The sequence below is a fragment of the Castor canadensis genome, chromosome 11 (assembly GCF_047511655.1).
Source record: "Castor canadensis chromosome 11, mCasCan1.hap1v2, whole genome shotgun sequence".
Classification (NCBI taxonomy): domain Eukaryota; kingdom Metazoa; phylum Chordata; class Mammalia; order Rodentia; family Castoridae; genus Castor; species Castor canadensis.
Genome location: NC_133396.1, coordinates 14,914,743 through 14,933,389, shown reverse-complemented (window position 1 = coordinate 14,933,389; position 18,647 = coordinate 14,914,743). Strand labels below are relative to the sequence as shown.

Genomic DNA, 18,647 nt, shown 5'->3' with positions numbered 1-18,647 from the left:
CAGGGAATTAGGAGGGACCGGGTGCGGAAGTTGAGGTACTTTGAAAGGATGGTCATTTCCACATTGGTGCTATGTCCACCTTCTGAGATTATTAATATATTATACACTGGTGACATTTTGGACACTTTGTCATGGTGGCATAGAGACTTGGCACAAATGGGTGTGAAATTCAACAACTCAGAAGCAAGTGAACAAATAACTAGTTAGGATTAATCAGAACACATCCGTGAAAGCAGGAGGAAGCTCGCTCTCCTATTCTCAGCCAGATGGCTGCCATGTTTTTACATTCTCTTGCACAAATCCAAGATGAGATCAGGAGACTGCCCCTGTTATTTGGGGTGATGCCCCTTATTACCACATGTTTGTACGAAACTTTTGCTTGCTATTAACACAGTTTGCTCTCCATATCTGTGGGTTCTATACCTGCAGATTCAACCAACCATAGATCAAAAATATTCGGGCTGGTGGAGTGGCTCAAGCAGTAGAGTGCCTCTCTAGCAAGCATGAGACCCTGACTTCAAATCCCAGGGCCACCAAAAAGTAAATAAATAAATTTTAAAAACAAAAAATATATTTGGATAATAAAAAAACATTTGGATAAAAATTGCAGCTGTATGAACTTTTTTCTTGTTATTATTTCCTAAACAATACAACATAACAACTATTTACATGGGATTTACATTGTACTGAGTATTATAAGTCATCTAGAGATGATTTAAAGTATATGGGAGTATGTGGAATCTAGACCAAAAAAAAAAAAAAAAAGACATAATATAAAAGGGAGATTGTTGGGGAGGGAAGAAATTAACAAGGAAGGGGAGAGTAATAGGAGAGGGTGAGGGGGTGAATATGATCAAACTACTTTATATGTATGTATGAAAACAGAATAATGAAATCCATTAAAATTTAAAAAAAAACAACCAGGCACCAGTGGCTCATGCCTGTAATCCAAGCTACTCAAAAGGCAGAGATCAGGAGAATCAAGACTCAAAGCCAGCCCAGACAAGTATTTTACAAGATCTTTTCTCAAAAATATCCAACTAAAAAAGAGCTGGTGGAATGGCTCAAGTAGTAGAATGCCTGCCTAGCAAGTGTGAGGCCCTGAGTTCAAACCCCGTGCTGAACTCCCCCCCAAAAAAAAGTCGTAAAAAAAGAAAGAGGGAATGGAGGGGCATAAGACAGAATAATAGAGGGGGTGAATTTGCATGTATGCATGTATGGACATACCACAACGAAACCCCTTTGTACAATTAATATATGCTAACAAAAAAAAATATATATAAGAGGATATGGATAGGATACATGCAAATGCCATGCCCTTTTACATAAGGGACTTGAACACCCTGAGATTTTGGTATCTGCAGGATAACTGAAATCAACCCTCATGAATATGGAGGGACAAGTCTAAAACAGAAAATGCCACCTTGGCTACTACTACCTAGCTGCACTTACAGGTCACATAATAGTTTCTTGTCATAATACCATAGCTAGGGCAAGAATAACAACCAGTTAATGGTAGAACATGTTGTAGTGTCTTGGGTTGACTAGACAAGCTCTGAAGGTAAACATCTCTGGGTTCTAATTCAGGTTGTGCTTCTTTGTACATGTGTGTTACTGACTGGGCTGCTAACCTTCCTGAATTTTTAATGTATCATCTGTAAAAACAGGGCTGATACCTAACTCATAGAACTGTTGTGCAAGATGACCCTAAAAGCAGGTGTTTGCACATTTCCAAATAACAGCAAACAATAAATTGTAACCCTGATAATGAGAATTAGGCGCTTTCACGTTGGGGGTATAGGTAAAAGCACTTATCTAGCATGCATGAGGCCCTGGGATTGATCCCCAGCCTGGCAAGAAAAAAAGAAATAAGCATTTTTACGGTATAAGAAAGTGTACACAGTAGTGACGGTCCTGGGTGTGATTCTGTGATAAAGAAAAGTTCTTAGACTGAGTCTCACAATTGGTTCAATCCAGTCAAGGACAAAAAGAGCTGAAGTTCTATTAACCTAAAACCAAACAAACTGCTCCCAGTGACAGCAGCTTTTTAAAATTTCCCTGAAACATTAGTACAGGAAAGAGATAAAAACTTAGCTTGTTACCAGAGACTGACTCAGCTCCATCATTTTATTCCTCCTATAGCTGCTCCCCGAGCACTGTAAGTTCAAGTCTGTTGTGAAGCAGTAGGGAGGTCACTAGGAAAACAAAACAAAAACAAAAGCAAAAAACCCTGACTGGATTTATTCTGATAAAGATGCTGTTCTCATATAACCTCTCTTTCTGGTTTTACAAGTTTTTTCATTAAGTCCCCTTCTCCAAATGTAGCTAAATAGCTATCTACCAGTCAACCTGACAATCATTGTAAGATGAAATTTTGAAGGATTTATACACAAATGAGATAGGCCCAAACTTTAAAGTTTCTTCCACTAGAGGGCAGCATTAAAAAAAGAAACAGGATTCCTGGCCACAGGGATTAAAATCAGACACCAGCAGTGAGCTGGAACCCTGGATCTTGGCTACCCTGTCACCTGTGGAAACTGTAAAATACACAGGTTTCTGGACTCTGTCCCCTGGGTATTCTGATTAGTAAGGAAAGGGAACACAAAAGGTGTTGGAAATAGGTTTTTAAAAGCTCTCCATGTTTGGAAAGCACTGGTTTAAGTGAACTTTGTGAACTTACTTTCTCTCACCTCTCCAGACATAGCAAAGTCCTCCTCCAGTCTTTATTGAATCTAATGCTTATATATTTTTTACTTCGGTGGCAAAAGCAGTCTTTTTTTTTTTTTTTTCACTGAGCCCATCATCTTGGCCTTGTTTAATAGCTGTTATTTAATGAGACTTCCAGAAAGGTCACTGAGTGCTTTTTTTTAGGTTGTTTTTATGGGTGGGTCCTCTTCAAAGGAACCCTACAAAATAGTTCCAATTTCTGTATTTATCAGTGATGCCAGCTTTTGTTTTATCATAAGCAAAAAGCTGTCTAAAGCAGTACTTGGGCAATACTGTCACAAATAAAACCAGTGCTTATCGGTCTGAATTGCCAGTCGAGGGGAGAAGTGAATGAAGCATGTAGACTGGGTAAGCCTCAGAACAACCTCATTGTTGAATAGGAAATTCTGAGAATATTTAACAGTGCAATTAAAGTCTGGGAATTTGGCCCAACTGAATACATGATAAATATTCCTACCTGGCCCAGGTTCCTTGGATGATTTTTGTTTATTTCCATGACCTCTAAAACATTTATGAGTCAGATTGAGGTCAGCATTCCCCTTTGTTTTTCATCTGCAACATTTACAGGGTCATAGTGACATTTTGAATTGTCAAAGGGCTGCCAGAGTTCCAGTACGTAAGTTCTCCTCCTATACTTACCCTGTTTGAGGTACTACACAGGAGAAGGGACATAAAAGCAGAGCTTTTCAGTTAAGCTTCTTTTAACTCAAGCATGTGGTCTTCCAGATCTGTTGTCAGTTTGCAATCTAAACAGGTCATCATTAAAGAGCTCCTCCCCCTTGCAAGGTTGTAGGCTGCTCCCTGGTCACCTGGCCACCATGCTCAGGAGGACTGGACTTCTGCTTTCCCACCTCTCCCCGCCAGTCCCAAGTCTATGTGTATCGAGACGCGTGTATCCACTGTCCAAAATGTGCTCACTGTTCCCACAGTTGCCATGCTTGCCCCACTCTTCCACTGGTGTGTTGGGTTCTCCAACATGGGTATGAGCAGTGCCTTAGCTGTGATCCAGATTAGAGGGTTGGGAATGGGGACCTCTATGAACAGGACTTGTGCTTCTTATGAACATTTCTCTCTTAAGTGCACACAGACGTCACACTTGGCCCGTCCTTATTTCTTTGCTGTTTTTTTCTTTCTAGTAATGTTTATTGTTTTCCTCCAAACCCAGAAAAACCTTAGTTTGTCGTATGAGCAAGTCAGGAAAAATTAGAGATTTTGGTACTCCCTTTTTCTTTTTCTACTAGAATAATATGTAAGATTCTTTTTTTCCTTTTAGTGTTAGTTTATTCCCTCCCCCTTTCAGCTCAGTTGGAGGGCAGGTTAGGACCAAACCAGCTGCTGGGCTCTTTAATTCTGATTAATAACACACCACCCTCAAATAAACCTGGTAGGAGTCCTCAACCCGTTCACTCCCTCCAATGAGCGATGACACATGCCATCTCAAGCTTCACGAGGTCGAGCTTCATGAGGCTTCAGCTACAAACGTCACGTGAACACGTGCGACACAAACAGCCCAAATGGCTTCCTTCTTACAATTTTTGGTGAATGACTTGGCCGTGGTTCCTTCCAAAGGGAATGGGGACCGCTGGAAGGACCTCAGGGAAATTCCAGGGGGCAAAAGAAAGGGGCCAGAGGCTATATGAAGTACAGCTGGAGGACCCTCCGCCACGCATTCCGCGAGCGCGGGGTGTTCGCCGGTATCTCAGGGGGCTTCTGGGCACTTGGGGACGCGAGGTCCCGGTCTTACTCCTGATCAAGTCTGACGCCCCGGGTCCCTCGGCCGGGCTAGCGGGGCCGCCTCGGTGATGGCGGCTGCCAATGCCCCCCCAGCATTCGGACACGTTTCTCGCTTCGAAAGCGCAACGCCCATAGACACCGAGCTGCTAAGCACAGTCTTCCCCACCAGTGACCGCGGCAGAAGTTCTCCGCCACCCCGAGGCCAGCTCCAGCTCGGCTCTGCTCAACCCCGCCTCCAGCGTTAGCCACACCCAGGATCCGCCCTCAAGCCCCGCCCCCAGACGGTCATCGAACACGCCCCCGGCCGGTTCCGCCCCCAGCCCCGCCCCGGCCGGAAGAAGCGGCGGCACCCGGCGCTTATAGGGCCGGGAATGGGGGTGCCGCCGCCGCCTAGTCAGCTCTGTGTCCGCCGAAGCTCGGCTGCTGCCGCGCTATCGTCGCGGCACCCCCGCCCAGTCTCTGCCCGCGCCGCCCCCGGAATCGGCCAGCTGGGCCGGGAGCCAGAGCCGAGTCCCCGCCATGCCGGCCGGACAGCTGCTACTCCTGCTCGTGCTGCTGCTGCTGCTGCCGCCGCCCAGCCCCAGGGTGAGTGACCGGGGAGTACGGGTCGGGGACAGCCCCGCGGCAGGCCGGGTCGTGGCCGGGAGTAGGAGGGGTGGGTGAGGGTGGGTCGCACGGTCTCCGGGGTTGAGGTCCGAGTCAGGAGGCGGTGGCGGCCGGAAAACGGAGGCGACGTCGGGCGGCGAGTTCCTTCCCGATTGGAGTCGCGGCCGCGACCGGCCATGCAGAGGCGTCCGCCACGCAGGGGCCTCCAGGGCCAGCGCGGCTGTCACGGCAGCGTCTCCCAGGGCTCTCGTGGGTTCGGGCGCAACTTCGAGGCGGTCTCCAGAAGGCCCTGGCCCGCGACAGGCCGCCCACCTGCCGTCCCTCCCCACAGGTGGGCGCCGGCTGTGCCCGGCCGTGGTCGCGGGAGGACGAGAAGGGCCACTGTAACTGGAGGGGAAGGGGCGAACTTGAGTTCCGAATTCTTGTCTGAACTTTTCAAAATGCGACTTCGGGAAGCGAATGCTCTTCTAGCCTGCCGCGGGCTTCTGCTTACCTGCGGTGCAGGTTTCCTTTTGTGCGCCAAGGCTTCAGTAAGCAAGTTAAGCGTGGGAATTGGACTCTTTAAAGACCCGGTATGGGCCGCAGGGGAAGCGACTTCAAACCCTGAAATGAAAAACTCTCTCCCCACGTGGGGTGGGCCGTCAGAAACGTCTTCCTTTTTTTTTTTTTTTCCTGGAGGAGAAGGCTAATAGAGCTCAGTTTATATTTATTTAACTATTTCCGACCTTCACTCGGGTTGTGGATTTGGGCACCGTGACACAGCAGTGCATTTTGTGGGCAGTCCTGACTTTTTTATCCTTTAGTGGAAAGAAGTGAGTGCTTTAAAAAAAAAAAGTGTTGTTCAGGGTGTGGTTATGGCACCTTTCTACAGGTTCTGCTTAATGATCTCTTTGAAAGCACCGTGTTCCCTTCAATATGCCATATCGTGTACCAGGTGTCCAGGTGGAGAAGTGACACGTGTAGACCTGCGGGCCAGCCACAGTGGGAACTCGTGCTGAACTCTTTAAACTCTTATGAATTTTAGGTAAATAATTGTGGTCTGGGAGTACCAAGAACTTGGAAACTGCCAAAGGAATAAATTAGGTCACCGTGTACAAATTCGGGGTTTTGTTTTTGTTTTTGTCTTTTAAAGGAGAGTTTGTATATACTTTCTTCATGATAGAATTTAGGTAAGTTAAATTTTTCTTATTAACAAAGTGTATCTACTTTCACAACGCAGGTCACGTTTTGAACTTGAACACTTCACCTTGGATTGGTTAACTGCTGCCTGGCATCTGCTGCTTAGAAATAAGAGTGGAACATTTGGCTTGGAAATTGATCATTTCATATTTTCAGGCCTAGGTGTATATGGTTTCTTTTCTTTCATCTTTATATTTGCTACTCTTTCACTGGAGTGTTTTAGTTATTGAGTAACAGGCTAAGGAGCCAAAAATAATGTTTAGCTGTTGTTGGGACTATCGTTTCAGTTCATATAAATATTTCCAAATTGTATTTAGAAATCCAAACTTCTCAGAATTCATGGTAAAATACTCCAGACCCTTATCCAAAGGTTGTTTTCCTGTAACTCCTTGTGAGGTAAAAGGTCAGAATTTCACTCCCAGTAAAAGTTCTGACACCCCCCCCCCCCCCGCAACACAGTAAGAAATATTAAATAAGTTCTAAGTGGAATTTACAGCAAAGGTTGCATTTAAACTAGGCAGCAGTGATGTGCAGAACACGGAGGCTATAAAATCTGACTTTTCAGTTCTAAAGGTTCACTTGCTAGCTGTGCCCTCAGGCAAATTATTTTACTTTGTAGGGACTCTGTTTACTGATGTGTGAAGGAAGGCACCTTGCACATAGTAAACAAATGCATATTCTCTTTACCTCCTCACCAAAGTGCCTTAACTCTGATCATCATTTTTTAAGTGTTATGTCTGGGGGGGGGGTGTATTTTTTGATAGATGAAGTAACTAGTGCATCGGAGGCAATCCTGTGGGGGAGTTGTTTTTTTTTGGTGTATGCCTGATTGAACAAAACATTAACTCATTTTGGGTTGAGACTGTAGGCTAGTGGGCACAGAATGCAATGACACCTTATTATTAAGCACTTGAGACTGTCTTTTGCTAATCCAGGATCTGTTTTCTTCCTAGATCCTTACGTTGTACCAAGTGTTAGTTGGTGTTACATCATCACTGTCAGTAGTCCTTCACTAAAATATATAAGATTTATTTAGCCACTCATTGGGTTTGATGGGGGAAGGAAACAAGTTACTGAGAACCAAGGACCACACATATACAGAAAAACACTCATCTCAGAGATGAGTCTTAATTAGAAATTTCTTTGCTTATCATTTATTCTGATAGCTATCACCTGTGTGGATTATTCTACTAGGCAATACCAAGCTATTTATACTGTGCCATGAGGAGAATGTTTCATTAAATTTGTTATCAAGTCTGTTGATCGTGAAATTAAACTGTAGTTGTGCACATCTTAGGTTTCATTAATTCACCTGCCTGCTCAGCTCTCTGTGGTGGGATAGCTTTTCATAGCCTAAGAGAAAATGTGTGGGAGAGTTACTCTTGTCTTTTTGTTTTGTTTTGGTGGCACTGGGGTTTGAACTCAGGGCCTCACGCTGCTAGACAGCCACTCTACCACTTGAGCCTCTCCAGCAGCGTGAAAGTTACTCTTAAGGAAGTTCAGTGATAGACCCTAGACCTGCTATGGATCCAGTGAGCTACAGAATGTGTGGAAGGTTTTTACACATTCCGCATAGGACAGTTTCTTCTTCAGGGACCTAGGGGATGAAGGTATTTGCTTGTCTCAAGTTTTTGACTCCATTTTTCAGGTTGAAGAATCATTGGATAACTTACCTTGCCGCTTGGAAACCGCTTTGGTTTTGTGACCCGAAGTAATCTGTATATTCAGTGTTTCGTGTGTTCTATCATGAGCAGATCTTCTCCCTAAGGAAATGAAATAGGGGAGAAAAGCCTAATGTATCATTTTAATGGATTCAGTTTTTATTATTTTCAGATAACTTGGTAGCCTGTAACCTAGCAATATGATTAGAGTGTGATGCTGGCTTAAAAAATAGGGATGATGAATCACAGTCTGTGAATAATAAATGTTGGAAATATTTCCCAGAAGCCGAGCATTGTTTCCTATCTTTATCTTTACCCACAGTCCATGTTTAGTTTCAGACTTCTCTGCCTCAGAGAAGCACGTTGTAAATAGTGCAGCAGACCAGATACAGACTGGGAAAAGCGGAGCTTAAAAAAATAATAAGGCCGTTGTTTGCATTTTTTTTAAATTTTAAGTTAGTTTTAGACAGTCTTCATATCACTTCTGATTATCTTATGGTCTTTGTTCATGTACAAACACAACACATTCAGTAGTGTAAAAATATGTGTTCTCTTATTTTTTGCACAGAATGTTTCCTGCAACCTGTTGGGGACATTCTGACTATGCCATACATTTGTTACTTTAACAGCACCTTTATAAGCTATCATCCACACAAAAAGCATTTGACCTTTTGTGCCCAGCTACAGATTGGATCCTGGAGGTCTTAACTGAGCAGGGTTGACATGGTAATAAGCCATGTTTTGCCTAGCAGTTGCCTTGCTAGTGTTATAGAGGTCATTAGTAGTTTTCCTCTATTACAAGGAAAGGCATATCCCTCCCTCTCCCCTCACCCACTTTTTTTTTTTCAGATTTTAGGGTGTTCGGTACTTTCTGAATAACATGGGAATTTTTTTTAACCTTTCAAAGTAATCTATTCATTGTAGAAAAGTTAAAAGGACAGATAGGCCTAAACAAAACAAAAACCCTCCTAAAATCCTACTAGCCAACTGTTATCACTATTAATCTTTTTAACAGCTGAGTTGGGGATATAATTCACCTATCGTCACAGTTCACCCATTTAAAATACATAATTCCATGGCTTTTTAGTGTATTCACAGATTTACACAGCTGTCATCACACTGACTTTTAGGACATTTTCATCATCAACTCTACTCATTAGCTGTTTCTTCTCACCTCCCTTAACAAAATCCTCCAGCAACCACTAATTTACTTTCTGTCTCTACAGATTTGCCTATTCGGGATATTTCATGTAAATGGAATCATAATATGTGGTCTTTTATAGCTGGCTTCTTTTACCTACTGTCATGTTCTCAAGGCTCATTCATGTTGCTACATGTTGTAGCATGTGTCAGAACTTCGCTCCTTTTTTTATTGTGGAATATTCCATTGTATGGATATACCACACTTTGTTTATCCATTTATCTGCTAAGAGAATTTTGATTATTTTTCTCTTGGCTATTATGAATAATGCTGTTATGAACGCTTATGTACAAGTTTTCTTTTTTTTTTTTTTCATTTTTCTTTTATTATTCATATGTGCATACAAGGCTTGGTTCATTTCTCCCCCCTGCCCCCACCCCCTCCCTTACCACCCACTCCGCCCCCTCCCGCTCCCCCCTCCAATACCCAGCAGAAACTATTTTGCCCTTATCTCTAATTTTGTTGTAGAGAGAGTATAAGCAACAATAGGAAGGAACAAGGGGTTTTGCTGGTTGAGATAAGGATAGCTATACAGGGCATTGACTCACATTGATTTCCTGTGCGTGGGTGTTACCTTCTAGGTTAATTCTTTTTGATCTCACCTTTTCTCTAGTACCTGTTCCCTTTTCCTATTGGCCTCAGTTGCTTTAAGGTATCTGCTTTAGTTTCTCTACGTTAAGGGCAACAAATGCTAGCTAGTTTTTTAGGTGTCTTACCTATCCTCACCCCTCCCTTGTGTGCTCTTGCTTTTATCATGTGCTCACTCATAGTCCAATCCCCTTGTTGTGTTTGCCCTTGATCTAATGTCCACATATGAGGGAGAACATGCGATTTTTGATCTTTTGGGCCAGGCTAACCTCACTCAGAATGATGTTCTCCAATTCCATCCATTTACCAGCAAATGATAACATTTCGTTCTTCTTCATGGCTGCATAAAATTCCATTGTGTATAGATACCACATTTTCTTAATCCATTCGTCAGTGGTGGGGCATCTTGGCTGTTTGCATAACTTGGCTATTGTGAATCGTGCCGCAATAAACATGGATGTTCAGGTGCCTCTGGAGTAACAGTCTTTTGGGTATATCCCCAAGAGTGGTATTGCTGGATCAAATGGTAGATCGATGTCCAGCTTTTTAAGTAGCCTCCAAATTTTTTTCCAGAGTGGTTGTACTAGTCTACATTCCCACCAACAGTGTAAGAGGTTTTTCCCTGCATCCTCGCCAACACCTGTTGTTGGTGGTGTTGCTGATGATGGCTATTCTAACAGGGGTGAGGTGGAATCTTAGTGTGGTTTTAATTTGCATTTCCTTTATTGCTAGAGATGGTGAGCATTTTTTCATGTGTTTTCTGGCCATTTGAATTTCTTCTTTTGAGAAAGTTCTGTTTAGTTCACTTGCCCATTTCTTTATTGGTTCATTAGTTTTGGGAGAATTTAGTTTTTTAAGTTCCCTGTATATTCTGGTTATCAGTCCTTTGTCTGATGTATAATTGGCAAATATTTTCTCCCACTCTGTGGGTGTTCTCTTCAGTTTAGAGACCATTTCTTTTGATGAACAGAAGCTTTTAAGTTTTATGAGGTCCCATTTATCTATGCTATCTCTTAGTTGCTGTGCTGCTGGGGTTCCATTGAGAAAGTTCTTACCTATACCTACTAACTCCAGAGTATTTCCTATTCTTTCCTGTATCAACTTTAGAGTTTGTGGTCTGATATTAAGATCCTTGATCCATTTTGAGTTAATCTTGGTATAGGGTGATATACATGGATCTAGTTTCAGTTTTTTGCAGACTGCTAACCAGTTTTCCCAGCAGTTTTTGTTGAAGAGGCTGCTATTTCTCCATCGTATATTTTTAGCTCCTTTGTCAAAGATAAGTTGCTCATAGTTGTGTGGCTTCATATCTGGATCCTCTATTCTGTTCCACTGGTCTTCATGTCTGTTTTTGTGCCAGTACCATGCTGTTTTTATTGTTATTGCTTTGTAATATAATTTGAAGTCAGGTATTGTGATACCTCCTGCATTGTTCTTTTGACTGAGTATTGCCTTGGCTATTCGTGGCCTCTTGTGTTTCCATATAAATTTCACAGTAGATTTTTCAATCTCTTTAATGAATGTCATTGGAATTTTGATGGGAATTGCATTAAACATGTAGATTACTTTGGGGAGTATCGACATTTTTACTATGTTGATTCTACCAATCCATGAGCATGGGAGATCTCTCCACTTTCTATAGTCTTCCTCAATCTCTTTCTTCAGAAGTGTATAGTTTTCCTTGTAGAGGTCTTTCACATCTTTTGTTAGGTTTACACCTAGGTATTTGATTTTGTTTGAGGCTATTGTAAATGGAATTGTTTTCATACATTCTTTTTCCGTTTGCTCATTGTTAGTGTATAGAAATGCTAATGATTTTTCTATGTTGATTTTATATCCTGCTACCTTGCTATAGCTATTGATGATGTCTAGAAGCTTCTGAGTAGAGTTTTTTTGGGTCTTTAAGGTATAGGATCATGTTGTCTGCATATAGGGATATTTTGACAGTTTCTTTACCTATTTGTATTCCTTTTATTCCTTCTTCTTGCCTAATTGCTCTGGCTAGGAATTCCAGTACTATGTTGAATAGGAGTGGAGATAGTGGGCATCCTTGTCTGGTTCCTGATTTTAGAGGGAATGGTTTTAATTTTTCTCCGTTAAGTATAATGCTGGCTGTAGGTTTGTCATATATAGCTTTTATAATGTTGAGGAACTTTCCTTCTATTCCTAGTTTTCTTAGAGCTTTTATCATGAAATGATGTTGGATCTTATCAAAGGCTTTTTCTGCATCTATTGAGATGATCAAGTGGTTTTTGTCTTTGCTTCTGTTAATGTGGTTTATTACGTTTATTGATTTTCCTATGTTGAACCACCCCTGCATCTCTGGGATGAAGCCTACCTGGTCGTGGTGAATAATCTTTTTGATGTGTTGCTGAATTCGGTTTGCCATTATTTTGTTGAGGATTTTTGCATCAATGTTCATTAAGGAGATTGGCCTATAGTTCTCCTTTTTGGAGGTGTCTTTGCCTGGTTTTGGAATAAGTGTAATACTGGCTTCATAGAATGTGTTTGGCAGTTTTCCTTCCCTTTCTATTTCATGGAACAGTTTAAGGAGGGTTGGTATCAGTTCTTCTTTAAAGGTCTGATAGAATTCAGCAGAGAATCCATCAGGTCCTGGACTTTTCTTTTTGGGGAGACTCTTGATTGCTGCTTCAATTTCATTTTGTGTTATAGGTCTATTCAGGTGATTAATTTCCTCTTGGTTCAGTTTTGGATGATCATATGTATCTAGAAATCTGTCCATTTCTTTTAGATTTTCAAATTTATTTGAATATAGGTTCTCAAAGTAGTCTCTGATGATTTCCTGGACTTCCATGGTGTTTGTTGTTATCTCCCCTTTTGCATTCCTAATTCTACTAATTTGGGTTTTTTCTCTCCTCATTTTAGTCAGGTTTGCCAGGGGTCTATCGATCTTGTTTATTTTTTTAAAGAACCAACTTTTTGTTTCATTAATTCTTTGTATGGTTTTTTTGGTTTCTATTTCGTTGATTTCAGCTCTATTTGTTTTGGGATTTGCTTGTTCTTGTTTTTCTAGGAGTTTGAGATGTATCATTAGGTCATTGATTTGGGATCTTTCAATCTTTTTAATATATGCACTCATGGCTATAAACTTTCCTCTCAGGACTGCCTTAGCTGTGTCCCATAGGTTCTGGTAGGTTGTGTTTTCATTTTCATTGACTTCCAGGAACTTTTTAATTTCCTCTTTTATTGCATCGATGATCCATTCTTCATTAAGTAATGAGTTATTTAGTTTCCAGCTGTTTGCATGTTTTTTGTCTTTACTTTTGTTGTTGAGTTCTACTTTTACTGCATTGTGGTCAGATAGTATGCACGGTATTATTTCTGTTTTCTTATATTTGCTGAGGCTTGCTTTGTGCCCTAGGATATGATCTATTTTGGAGAAGGTTCCATGGGCTGCTGAGAAGAATGTATATTGTGTAGAGGTTGGATGACATGTTCTGTAGACATCTACTAGGTCTACTTGATCTATTGCATATTTTAGATCTTGGATTTCTTTATTGAGTTTTTGTTTGGATGACCTATCTATTGATGATAATGGGGTGTTAAAGTCTCCCACAACCACTGTGTTGGCGTTTATATATGCTTTTAGGTCTTTCAGGGTATGTTTGATGAAATTGGGTGCGTTGACATTGGGTGCGTACAGATTGATGATTATTATTTCCTTTTGGTCTATTTCCCCTTTTATTAGTATGGAATGTCCTTCTTTATCTCGTTTGATCAATGTAGGTTTTATGTACAAGTTTTCGAATGGACAGACATTTTTCTCACGGCAGGATTACTGGGTCAATACCTAGGAATGGGATTGCTGGGTCATGTGGTAACTCTAAGTTTGACCTTTCCAAAAGCAACTGTGCTGTTTTACCTTCCTGCCTGCAATGTAGGTTTCCAGGTTTCCACATCCTCACCAACACTTACTGTCTTTTTTATTGTAGCTGTCCTGGTAGGTATGAAGTGGTAACTCACTATATTTCTGATTTGCATCTCTCTGATGGCAGCATCGTGATAGATATCCTTCCAGACATATTTTTCCATGCCCATGTTTACAGAGATATTTTTCTTCCCTGAAGCATTGATTTTTTTGTTAGTAAGGTATACATTATTCTTATTGACTGCATAGTATTTCTCTGAATAGATGTTCCATCACTTGACTACTGAACCATTTAGATATTGAGACTGTTTTTTATTTCCACTTCTGTGAACATGTGATGAATGTCCTTGTTGCTGAACTCTTGTTTTTTTTTTTTTTTTTTTTTGTGGTGCTGGGTTTGATCCCAAGGCCGAACACAAGTGCTCTACCACTGAGCTGCACCCCCAACTTAAACTCTGAATGTGTATTAACTGTCTAGTTATTTGCCTGGAATGAATTTGCTGATTGTGGGTATTCTTACAACTCTCTCCTAAGCCCCCTGCAATGTTGGATGTTTTAAAAAGCACAAAAATAACCTTAAATGATAGCCTTTTTTTTTGAGTCAGGGTCTTACTGTGTAGCCTAGGCTGGCCCTGTATTCAAGATCCTCTTGTCTCATACTTCTAAATGCTGGGGTTACAGGCTACAGGCATACACCACCATACCTGGCCTCTGATAGCCATTTTAAAGTAAGCTGTTTTCTTTTAGTAATGCGGATTTTTTTTTTTGTGTGTGTGACTAGGGTTTGAACTTGGGGCTTCGTGCTTACAAAGTAGGCGTTCTACCACCTGTGCCACACCTCTAGTCCATTTTCCTCTGGTTATTTTGGAGATGGGGGGGGTCTCTCAAACTGTTTGCCTGGGCTGGCCTCAAACTGCTCTCCTCTGAATCTCAGCTTCCCAAGAAGTTAGGATTATAGGCATGAGCCATCAGTGCCCGACCAGCAATGTGGATTTTAAGTTGGGTGAAAATAGAATGTTCAGGTTTTGTTTTTATCTTAAAGATGTAAATAACCATGGTGATCTCTCAGTTGACAACCTATGTACTTAAGAGCTATTGAGAAAAGGTTTTTTTCTGGTTTGTTAAATAGCTCCTTTGGTCTGCAGTAGTTTCAGATCAGCTTTTTAGTAGATGTGGCCCCCGTGAACACCGAAATGCCTTGGAGTAATTCTGTGACTTTGGTTTTGAGGGTAGCTATCTCCAGCAGATAAAATTGTGTGGTGGGTTGTGAAGTATTTAGCTTGCCTCAAGTGTTTATAAATCAAGAGGTGATGTATTAGTTACCCTTTTGGAAGCTGCTGTCCTTAAAAATGTGGCATGTTCCTATGGCTGGTTTTCCTAGGAAAATTTAAATACCACTTGCCAATAAGTAACACCTTTAGTGGTTTTTAAAAATTTTTATTTTTCTCTTCCTATAAACATACCTGAACTTATTCATCCAAAACAATATGTTATTTTCAAAATAATTACCCCATTTAGGGTCAGTTTACCTTACACAAGTCAGTTTTTAAAAAATTTCTTGGTTTTATCTTTTATAGCTTTTCAGTTAGATTATTTAGTGACTTTTCTAGCCCGTAAATTATTAAGTAACCCTGAAATGTATAACTTTAAAATAATTCTAAACAAAAACAAATCTTTTTTAAAAAGCACATATTTACTCTTAAGTCAATTATCCTTACACAACTTAAAATATTTCCCAATTCCCTCCAGTCTTCACTTAAGACAACTTTTAGATGAGTCACACTGCAGTTTTGACCACAGTTGTTATGACTTAGTTTGATCACACGATTTATTAAAGAAGACATTTTGATTTGATTTTTACGTGTTAAAATGAAATCCATCCTCAAATGAGCAGGACTTCTACTACTTAGGGGATTCAAAAGTATACTCTTTGAAGGGAGTTTCCAAAAAATTCCAGAAATATTTTGCACTGTGGTAGTGTGTAGGAAATGTGTGACCTCCCAAAGCACTGGAATCAGAGTACATTAGACTGCTGGTTGGATTTTGGCCATCTCATCCAACGAGTGTTTTTTCTGCATAAGGAAGATGATGCACATCCCCCAGTGACAGCACATTAGAACCTTGGAGAGTGGGCCTTCGCCATATCCTACCCCTCTCAGGTATGACCGTCCCCTCCCAGATTAAAACTCTGACCCTCTAGAACAAACAGATGAGGAAGCTGAGACCAGAGAGGGTTGGTGTCCTGGCCAAGGGCATGTTTGAGTGGCAGAATAGAACTTTGAAATTGATCTCCCTGATTTTCTGTGGAGAGCCGCCCCTGCAGTGCTCAGATCTGGTGGATTTGTTAGGACCTATCAGTCCAGGTCCTCCAGCAGCACCCTCAGGAGTGAACAGAGGAGGGTTGCTATGAGATTTTGGGTCTAGAGAAGGGCCACCAGTAGGCTTGCTTGTAAGCTTATGGAAAATGCTCAGGTGGTGCTTATCCATTGTACAAGAGTTGTGACCTCCTACCTCTGTTGCAGTAGTAGTGAAGATTCAGCTTTGAGATAGAAGAAACTCTCCCTTCACCTGAGAAACTCCACCGGGAAGACAGGCTGTTTTCAGTGGTCTGCAGCAAGTGGAGATCAAAAAGCCATTAAACCTCACTTACAGTTTAACCTCACTTCTTTACTTAAGATCTAATAATATCCAAGCAGGTGCATGTTTTTCAGTAACATCTCACCTAGTAATATGCTGAAATAGCAAAACTGAAAGCTCATGTCTTAGAAACCTTAAACCAGAGTTACTCTTCCTTAGCTCAGTCATACCCTTCACCAGGAAATCCTGAAAATACAGAACTCTCAAATAATTATGCTCGTTCTGGATGTTTGCCTTTGCAGAGGATTCCACGTCCCAAACAGTTCTGTTTCCAGGGGGCCTGTCTGTGATGATAGAAGAGAGAGTAACCAGGACCATGGTGGTGGCCTGTGGACCACAATTCCTCAAGTTAGCTTCAATGAGTATCAGAAGGAGAGTGTAACAAGAGAAGGAAGTGGGCCAGGAAGGTGTCTTGTGTGTATGTGTTTGTGCCTGTGACTTTTCTTGCTGGTTTGTGGTAGAGGGCAGAGGGATGACCCTGCCTTGCTTATCTTTGCATACTCTGTGGAATTTAGCATGGTGTGTTGACTATACCTACTGTAGGAGACACTCAGCAAATATTGATTGAATTCTTCTTTGAGGCTTCACTAAGACCAGTAAAGCAAGGGGCTGTTTTGTCATCAAGCAAGTGGGTTGTGAGTTTTAGGGGCATGATGGGAAAGATGTTGCTTTAGATGTCTGTATTGTGAGTTCTGTGATGGGATCTGACTGGTAATGTATGTTTCTACAGAATTAGAGGGGCTTCCAGGATACTTGCTTGGGTGTACACAACTCAAGTACATGCGTCTTGATGGCCTCCTCATATCAGTAATGAGATTAATTTTTCCATTGCCAAACCCCATGAGATAAGTAGTTTATGATTATTCTGTGTCTATTTCATTTTCCACTCAGCATGATGTTTCACTATAAAAAAAATGAACCTTGATCCAGGGTTTTCTTATGTATTAAACATGATTTCCTTAGTAGGCTAATTTCTAATTGTAATTCAAAACCATCTCTTTCTCCCTCAGATTACTTTCTCCACTCTATCTCAGATGAGGGAATAATTGTTTGTCTGGGCCTCAGGAGTGTTTGTTATAGAAACTGAATTTTTTTTCCCATACATTTTCTAAACAAACAGTGCTATCAGATCCCTAGAACCTGACATTGTCATTGGTCTGAGTTGAACCAGACCTTTGTTGACTAAGGTAAATCAGATTTCTTAAAGCAAATGGCCTGTGACTCCTGAGGGACCTGCGGGCATGAGAGAAACAGCTGCACTGAAGGTCACAGCTGCAGCTAGGACTGTTACTTTGAGGCAGTGCTCCCCAGCCCTGACTCAGATTTGTTGTTTGGAGTCACCTGGGGAATTTTTAAAAGCCCCATGCCCAGACACCATCCCAGGTGAAGGAAATCAGTCACTGGGAATGGAGCTTATATTGTTTTTCAAAAACAGGGTTTATAAGCCCCAGGTGACTAATGAGCAGCCAGGTTGAGGCCTTCAGGTAATTCCTGCACCTTAACTCTGAGCAGAGCAAACACATCTACATGTGCCCAATAATGCCACAGAACACTGGACCAGACCACAGAAGCTGTCAGTTCATTTCATAGAAAAGTTAGAATTGATAGATTCAGCTAGTGAGTGGCAGGACTAGAAACAGGGAACCTAGTCTTATGTTTTTTTTTCTTACACTGTATCACTCAACTTTTAAAGAGCGGTTAATGGGCTGGGAGCATGGCTTAAGCATGCCTAGCTTAGCAAATGCCTAGTTCTGAGTTCAAACCCCAGTACTGCCAAAACAACAACAAAAAAATTAAAGAGCAGCTAATGTAAGAGTCACAGATATTTTCTCTTTGAGTACAAACTGTTGAAAATGCTTTTATCGGTTTTAGTTGGTAGCTGGCCTTACATTCAGATGTACTTAGTTACTGAATTAGAAAAGGTTTAGATGTTTATTAGAAGTTACCCAGCACATGTGTATTTATTGTTTTTGCTGTCTTCATATAAAAGACTTGAGAATCAAAACAATAAAGACTGCTTTCCAGGTTCCCTCATAGTACCCCAACAGGCAAAATCATCCTTGTGATTTTTAAAAGAAACTTCTGTAGCAAGAGAGAAAAGAACATTCCTGTCAAGATGGGCATGTTTCTGTTAGAAGTAAATGGTAGGAAGGTCCAGTTGGTGGCGTCCCTTCCCTTTTCATATGAGAGCTGCTAGCTGCATACTTATCCTGATAGCCTGAGCCAGCAGCCTCTCTGAAGGGCTTCTAAAGCAGGTAGAGTTGGCAGATCTGACTATGGAATGTTCTAGATGACCAGTTGATTGTCTCAGTGAATGGATTCATCTCAGTTTCTCCTCAGACAATCCTATTTGCTGATTTGGAAATGAGGAAACTCACTTCTATACCACATTGATTGGGCTGGAACCAAGTTAAATATGTCAGTA

At 41.3% G+C, this 18,647-nt stretch overlaps 1 protein-coding gene across 3 annotated transcripts in view; it reads left to right on the top strand.

The window, feature by feature from the left end:
- The first annotated feature begins 4,790 nt into the window (after positions 1-4,790).
- Ern1 (endoplasmic reticulum to nucleus signaling 1) overlaps positions 4,791-18,647 on the top strand; it is a 90,822-nt gene continuing 76,965 nt past the window's right edge. For all 3 annotated transcript variants that reach the window (XM_074045415.1, XM_074045417.1, XM_074045416.1), the window contains exon 1: positions 4,791-5,046. In XM_074045415.1, coding sequence (XP_073901516.1) covers positions 4,981-5,046 — 66 coding nt within the window. In that variant the 5' untranslated portion in view covers positions 4,791-4,980. The remainder of the gene's footprint in view (positions 5,047-18,647) is intronic.